Below are 8432 nucleotides of genomic sequence, written 5' to 3'. Positions count from 1 at the left end.
ACGACTGTTGAATATGCATGACCTTCCAACATTAGATGGCACTACATCAAAAACTGTAATGCCACTGGGATCAGTATTACCACATGGGTTTGGGAGAACCTTGAAAAAAAAGTCTGCTGCCGCATCCAGAAAGGTAACCTTAAACTGTATCGCACAAGGAGGAAGCCATGCATGAACTCTGCGGAAACACGGGCTGGTCTCAGATGGATATAAAGACAGTGGACAGAGTAACTTGGGGGGGGGTTTCAAAGACTGTGTGGTGTTCCCTTTCAGAATTTGATCTGCCAGAACAGTGAAATGCTCCCTGTATCTCTGAGTGCAACAGATCCCATTGCATGATAAACCCACCTCCGTGCTCACCAGTTGGAGAGACTTTCTCAAGAAATTCTCGACCGCTTTCATTTCCTTAATGCACTGGGGTTGTTCTCGTGTTTGTTTGCAAACCTTAGGCTGCTTTCTGCGTTTGGCCGTCACTCCGAAAAGCCCACTGCTGCTGATTGCTGGGTGTGTGCATAAGCATTTACAAAGCTATGGCATTAGCTTCACCTGGCTTTAGCTAATCAGGACATATGAACAATGAATAGCCCTAAAACACATCCCTTGGTAAATGTTATTTGTTTATTCATTTCTTTGTGTGCACACTTTCACCTTGTTCTAATATTTTACCCTCAACTCTTTCTGTCAAGAAGGAACACCGTTTGAAAACTCGCACGTGACATCAACTTTCATGACAAACCGTGCTTTTACAACAAACTTACTGCGCACGTGTACAGTTTATGTACAAATACCGACTTTCAGTTACAGCAGGTGGTCGCTCAGGCAGAACACGTGCTATAGAAGTGGGTGGGGCAGAAAACTGAATTCCTGTTCTCTTTGGCTTCGCCTGTGACTTGACTGATGACTTTAGAGTAGCTTGCTGGTACCCCCCTCGCACGGTAACCAGCTGAGTTCAGTAAAAATGTTTCTGTAGCACAGCGCATCGGAGGCACAAAATGCGATGCTATCTTCACGCATTTCTCCTGTGCATGGTCTTCACTTTCCTTACACTGCTGTATGTGTTCAGTCAGCTAGCCTCCACGTTGGAGGACGGGGACGAGTGGAATGTGAAAGATCTCGGGACACCCCTCAGGAGCAATCGTGACACTGGGCACGTTCTCAGGAAAACACCGGGACTGGCAGGCCTCCGAGGTCGCGAGGAAGGGCTGGACAGGTAGCTTTGTGAGCTATGTGACATTATTTCAGGTCACAACAGCGAAATGAGTAGGAGTTAGCTTCAACTGTAGTCTATTCTTCCGGTGCTAAGTCATGGCTAGCTGGCTACCGTTAACGGCGGCACTCGGAAGCTAGTTTACCAACTTGTTAGGTTGTTGAATCATGTTTGAATACATTGCAGTTTTGCACCCTACGTCTGGAACGCTGACGGTGAGCATGTGTACGAAATTCCTCTTGCTAACGTATACATGAGCCACTTCCAATTTGCTAGCTATGTAACTGATAAGCTTATGGTTGGTGCTTAGTAACTGTCACATTAACGTTAGCTTTAGGCTGGATTTAGAGGACAGCCACCTGTTAACCAGCTGTAGAAGGTACTCGAGGAAAAGGTCTAATCTGTTAAACTTGTGATATTCCAAGGATGAATTGAAAGCTGGAGATCCAAAAGCTCATGTTTTTATCCTGTCAGGTGTAAATCATTGTCAGTTTCTTACTGGAATCCGTATTGGAGACTGCCTGCTGATGTTTGTGGAGTGAACTGCCTATTGGAATCATCCTTTAGGTATGGCTTATTTTGTGAACCCTTAAAATCAACTATTTCCCCCTGACTTCCTTGGCCGACAGTTTTGAATACAAGTCAGACTGTTGCTGCTCTCAGTGCTCCTTGTGACTACTTTTGCATGACTTTTCTTAGAAACTAAAAATTTTCATATTCTAGAAGTGGCAAGTTCATTCTTTTATTTCCATACTTGGGAAAATTGTAGCTCACAAGAAGCACTTGGAGGCAGCACAAAGCATGAGTTGTAGTTCTCTCCCTAAACCTAACAATTCTTCCAACCCTACAGGGACGACTGCCAGTCAGCTGAGACTGTTTTGACTGCATTTGTCAGTGTGTCCTTGCTGTTGTGCAAATAAAAACTTATTTAACCGAATGGTGTATTTTGATTTAAATTTGTCTTTGCTTTTGCCGACAGGTCAGGCTCTGTTGCCAAGCGGCGTAATGATGAGAGAAGTCACCTGGCCGTGGTGGCCTGTGGCCCCAGGCTGGACGAAACTCTCACAATGCTGAAGTCTGCAACTCTGTTCAGCAAAAAGCCTCTTCGCTTCTACATCTTTGCCGAGGACGAACTTCATGAGAGCTTCCGAAACGCTGTACGTGTCCACCCTAACAAAACATCCTTTTATATTCTTGTGCTGTCGCTTCATCGCTCTTTAAAGCTTTGTCATGGCTCAGGTAGTCTGAATGCTTTTATCAGCTTTTACAACCGAATCAGGAAGTCATTGCAGCAATCATTGTGCAACTCTCTGCTACTCGCCATTAACATGACAGAAAGTTTGCTCATTCAGCTGTTTATAAGTAACCACTTTTTGGGCCCCGAAGCCAAAATTCGTTATCTAGAACGTGCAACGGTGGTTACAATTGCTTGCGCGGAAACGGTTTAGACACAATTTCTTCACGTGTTTCTTTTTTCGTCAAGCTGGAATCGTGGCCGAGGACCGTCCGGACAAAATTCACTTTCACCATCTACCCGATCACGTTTCCCAAGGAGAATGCAAGGGAGTGGAAGAAGCTCTTCAAACCCTGTGCTTCTCAGAGGCTCTTCCTGCCAGTGGGTCTAAATTCACTCATTCACATAACTCGCGACGATTTCTCTTTTTCATAAAAAGTCCCAATATGTTCATTTCTCTCTTTCCAGCTGATCCTAAAAGAGGTGGACTCTCTGCTCTATGTGGACACAGATATTCTTTTCTTGCAGCCAGTAGAGGACATCTGGGCCCTGCTCTCTCAGTTCAATTCAACGCAATTGGCCGCCATGGCTCCGGAGCACGAAGAGCCTCGTATTGGTTGGTACAACCGCTTTGCCCGCCACCCTTACTATGGCAAGACGGGCATCAACTCGGGGGTCATGCTTATGAACATGACACGACTCAGGGAGAAATTTTTCAAGGTAAAACTCATTAAATTGTAACGCAAACCGCTCTTTGACTAAAGGCCGTCCTCGATTATGTCATGGCAGATAGAAAGTTGGCAGAAATAACAGCTCTTTCATACGGTACGAGTTTCACGCATTTACTATACAGCACATCAGCCCAGCTGAAGTACTCGGTTTAAAAGACAACACAGCTTTGCATTGTGGAATTCGTAATATTTCCCAATTCCACACTTTGCATTCAGTTGCTGACTGAACCGGCTGCAGATAAATGTGGTATTTTGACAGAAGAATTGATAATCTTGAGGGAGTTCAAGGAGTCGTTATGCTGCACTACCAAGGTCGACCAGCTGAGGTCACTCTTGTAGTTTCTTTTTGAATCTTCCCAGTGTGCTGACATGTTTGGCAAATTGTTTCCTTTGAATTAATGTGAAGTTTTCACCATAGGACTCATTCATCAGAATAAAGGTTTTATGGTTTCTTGACTCATGTCGCAGATACTTTCTGATTACTCTCTCCTCCCTCCAGAATGACATGACGGCTGTCGGACTGCAGTGGAAGGAAATTCTAATGCCTCTTCTCCAGAAGTATAAACTCAATATCACCTGGGGTGACCAGGACCTTCTTAATATCATATTTTCTCATAATCCAGGTAGGTAGGTGCAGCTTCATACACGGCATTATTTCATGATATTGTATCATATATGTTGCAGTTGCGGGACATTTATTATTGGATTAATACACTGGTGAGGGATTGTGATAGATTCCAATTGAATAAACGCAGTTATTTTGAATCCATATCTGCCCAGTTATGATTTTGTCTATTATAGAGAGCCTGTATGTGTTCCCCTGCCAGTGGAACTACCGTCCAGACCACTGCATGTATGGCAATAATTGTCAACAGGCCGAACAAGAAGGTGTCTTCATTCTCCATGGTAACAGAGGAGTTTATCACAATGATAAGCAGCCAGCATTTCAGGTCATCTATGAGGCCATCCAAAAGGTAAAAATTCTCTTTTTTTTTTTTTTCTATCTCTATATGAAAAGAATTGAACAGCTTTATTCTTCTGAAAGGTTTTGTTCTGGGGATTTAGATACAGCTGATGGGGAAGATTTAACCCAAGAAGTACACTTATTCTGTGGTGCCTCTGCATCCTTAGAGGGGCCCTTGTGTGGGTAGATCAGACTAATTGGAGAGATGTTCGTTAGTCATTATCTTTTCAATAGGCACTCAAGGCTATTGCTTTTCCCTTATGGATGTTTCCATTCACCAATGCTTAATCAATAACCTGCTAAATTTTTCTTTCATCCTTATTTAGGTCTCTTAAAACATCCAAATCAGTCCGACTATGCTTTGAAAAAGTTATTTCTGTAAGGCTAGAATTGCTGCTGTCTGCTACTCAGCTGATGCTCCTCAAAATGTAAACGTTCAATATATTGCATTCGGAAACCTTATTACAGCAGTAAACAGCTACATGCCATGATGATATAGTGAGATCATGTAACCAGTTGCTGACCTTCTGGGTGTGCTGTAATCTGTTCTGCTCTGCTGTGTTGCGATGGCTTGACAGGCCACACATGCACGAGGGTCCAAGCTTGGCAGTGTGGAAAACTGAGCTTCCAGTTTTCCATCTAAAAAGCTTCAAACTAAGATGAGGATAAAATCAGAGTCAACATCGCTCGGGCTTTTCAGACGGAAAGCTCCACAAGCTGCTTAATGGGGTTTCACTGTTGTTGCTCCACTGGAACAAACCTGTTTTTCACTTTTTGCTTTTTCTCCCGAAAAACATCTGCACCAGAGTGAGGACACCTCAGGTCAAAAGAGGCCTGAATATCACTGCTGTTCTTGTTAAGGAAACTTTCAACGGCATCCCTAATCTGTTTCTGTTCGTAATCCCTTCAAAGCTCTAGTTTCAACTGACGAATCTTAAGATCTTCTCTGCTTTTTTTTGCCATCGGCGAGCAAACAAGTCGGCCTGAGAGCTCTCCAGTTGTTTTGCTAGCCGCTCCCTTTCAATCTGCTTTTGTTGATTGCAGCACATCGGTCAACATGCAGGCGGCAAATGTGAGTGCAAGAGAGGATTCATTAGCTGGTGTCCATCCATTACCACCACAGGGCTTAGCCTGACCACTATCGGTGCTGGCGATGTTCTCAGCCATTAAGTAAACGAGCGGGCTTCATTATGGGGCACTCAGCCCTCATAGCTCCATCAGTCTCTCCGACAGCGCAGACACGCACATCTCATACCAGACTCACCTGATTTTAGGGGGCGGGGGAGGAGTGCTATTTGTCATTAGTGAGCACAACAAGAGCATAAAGTAGTTGACTGTATGATGTCGGTCTTTCTTTTAAAATTATCTTATTAGAGCAGGAGACCCGGGAGCATTCCATCCTTTGTTTTCAAAGGTCTGTTTTGCAGAAGTTTTTATTAGCTCTTCTTTCTTCAGCTCTCTTCGTCCCCTCCCACTTTGCGCCGACTCGCTCCTTTGAGGACAGCATCATGAAGCCTGGAGCAGGCAGCTCTGGAGGGAGCTCTGATTTTTTTTTATTTTTTTTTTATTTATTTATTTATTTTTTTCATCCTGCCAAGAGTTCTTTAGTCAGCCGAGCTCCCAAGGCAGGCTCTCTGAGCCAACAGAGGAGCTTGCAATAAAGGCCACTACCATTACCCAGCCAAACCCACTGAAGAGTTGTAAAATTTTTAGTGCTGATGCTAGTTTCAGACATCATGATGGCTGTGTGGACAACGCAACAGCCACATCCACATAAAGATCAATAGGAGGCTGTTAATGGTACTTTATTGCCTGCTGCAGTGTATGAAAGATAATAAAGAAACTGTGCTTTGAGTAACATAATGCTTTGCCAAACTGGAGTCAAATAAGATGTTGTAAAATAGTGATTTCTTATATTTACTAGAGCAGTAAAAGATTGCCACCCCGCAGTGTAAAAATGAAAGGCCCCTCATCTTTATTTCCACGCTGAACGTGACAAGATCTTTGAATGCTATTAACGGGCTGGAGAGCTGGAAGTATTTATTTATTTTTTTTAATATGTCGTTTACTTGGTGACTCAAAAGCAAACGGCAAGGAAGCATGTTGGAAATGCTGCAGCTGTAGCTTTCTCTAACGCTGTCACGCCTTACTGAGCTCATTTGTGTGTACTTGTGGTTATAGATATTCAACATCCAAACGTACTCTGAACTGGCAGACGTGAATGGAATAAAGAAGGTTAACTGGCAGGAACACAATCCTTGTGACTTGGATGTAGTTTTTACTGCTTTATTGTGACTCTCACAGGAGGCAACAGCAGTGACAACACTTAGTTTTGGAACGGATCTTGTATAAGAGACGGACATGGCCACCTGGATGACACTGGTCGCTAAACTCTCTAAGCTTAAGTGTAGCAATTAGCTGGTACCCATTTACTATTTTGGCCTTTTGGGAGCCATAAACCATCATAGGGTGGATCTGGAAAGTGATGGGCTGCTGTCAGACATGTGCTTATTATATTCCTTATATGCTGTATAGTTTGTTTTGTACCATCAGGACCAAAAGAGGAGCTCAAATAAAAGTGTTTGCAGCCACCAGAGGCACAACGATTGGAATCAAGTCTGATCTCTATTATTAGGTCTCTGAAATCAGAGTATAACTCACCTTTCTCTTCATTCCAGTATTCGTTCGCTGAGAACTTGGAGACGTCGCTGCTTCGACCACTGGAAGCGTCGCTACAGACAACCACACACACCTACTGCGGCAGAGCCAGCCACCTGTTCACCAACAGGCTAAAACGGAGCATCAGGTCCGTCCAACAAGACGTGGCACGGAAAAGATGACGGCGGCCACCAGCAAAATACCTCAGAACAGTGCCTAATGCGTCTCTGTCGACTTGGAATTACTCCTGTGGAGACTGTGAGCTGGACAACGGTCGAGGCGGAACAAAAGTTTGTTTACAAACTGTATGATAAGATGAGGAAAAGGGGGACCTGCCGAATGGGTTTTGATTTGTCTACGACACCAGCGTCGGTACGGTGAATTCACAACCGAGTCACACATGCTTTCTCACGGTGCCGCACTGACTCCACTTTGCCCAGGAGAGATTTTAATGCTAATGCTAAGAAGAAGGGCCCTCCTGTGTCAAAGACAATCAAGTTGCATTATTGTTTTGTTTTTAGAGAGAAACCTACAATCACTTCAGTTGTCTACGATTTTTGTAAGAAAAAGAAATGTTGACTTATGGAGAGTATTTTATTAGAGTTTTAATATAATTGTGCATACTGGTTGTGGATTTTTAATGAAATGTATATATTTAAAAAAAAAAAAAAATACTTGTCATCATTTTCAGGTACTTGTTCGTAGCTAATGAAAGCTGGTTTTTTTTGTTTGTTTTTTTTCTAATTGAACAAGACATTAGATATTCATTCTGTATAATCTGATTATATATCAGTATTTATTGTTGTTGGACATCTGTGATGTCCACCGTAAGAATTTAATGTGAGGTTATCATTTCATCCGACGCATCGATTGCTGTACATTGGACGTGGTTTGAGTTACTCCATTTATTTTACCAATAAAAGAATTTGCCTGTGCGAGCAGCCTGTGATTGAGCCAGCATTATGAAACCATTCCTAGATGGGACTATTAGCGTATTTGAGAAAGTGGCGCTTGTAATTGTACATAATGACACCTGTGGTTTGGCTCTTTGGCTGTAAAATTGGGAGAAAGGTCAAATTTACGATGAAGAAGATATAAAAGGCTTCTGATGGGATCAAAGATGCAGCGACTGCTAAAAATGCTAAATGCTTGCAATGAAATGCAAAGCCACCGCACTCTTTGGGGTGAGATATTCTAACAAAGTTCTCATTGTTTTAAACATAATCACCAAAAAATTAACACTTGCCTGTACTTTGGCAGGTTATTTTCACGCCTAACTGCACATGCTAAAGTCTGCCATCATAACCACTTTGCATACATTCACTTGTTGCCCACTGGCCCACAAAGACTGAGCGTGAACTTTAAATCCAACAAGGCAGCATTGAGCTGAAAATTAAAAATGAAAAAAAAATCAATGTGTGAAAGAAAAGACTTGAGAGTGTTTTTAGATGGCCTAAAAAGGAGCTGATGTGTTTGGGTGGGTAGCCTCTGGCTTTTCATTTTAAAGGCAGATTGACAGACATGCCTGGAATAGGCAATGGACCCGGGTGATGAATTTAAAATGGTATCTATGCTAAGAAGCGGCCTGATATATCCATTTTCTTGTCAAGGAACTGCTTAGTGTGCAGTGAGTAAGGG

General features: G+C 42.9%; 1 protein-coding gene across 2 annotated transcripts; it reads left to right on the top strand.

Annotated features, from left to right (window-relative positions):
- Positions 1-884: 884 nt before the first annotated feature.
- Positions 885-7729, top strand: gxylt1a (glucoside xylosyltransferase 1a). 2 transcript variants are annotated; one of them, XM_075470253.1, is made up of 8 exons: positions 885-1210; positions 1682-1774; positions 2187-2364; positions 2691-2822; positions 2910-3161; positions 3672-3795; positions 3974-4146; positions 6815-7729. In XM_075470253.1, exons 1-8 carry the CDS (start codon positions 993-995, stop codon positions 6974-6976), a joined length of 1332 nt encoding a protein of 443 aa, XP_075326368.1. In that variant the 5' UTR covers positions 885-992; the 3' UTR covers positions 6977-7729. The 2 variants fall into 2 exon arrangements, with proteins under 2 accessions (XP_075326368.1, XP_075326369.1); XM_075470254.1 differs by lacking the exon at positions 1682-1774.
- Positions 7730-8432: the final 703 nt, after the last annotated feature.

This window comes from Odontesthes bonariensis, chromosome 7, assembly GCF_027942865.1.
Source record: "Odontesthes bonariensis isolate fOdoBon6 chromosome 7, fOdoBon6.hap1, whole genome shotgun sequence".
NCBI classification, from domain to species: Eukaryota; Metazoa; Chordata; class Actinopteri; order Atheriniformes; family Atherinopsidae; genus Odontesthes; species Odontesthes bonariensis.
Note: the sequence above shows the minus strand (reverse complement) of the source record. Positions and strands in the feature narration are given on the sequence as shown.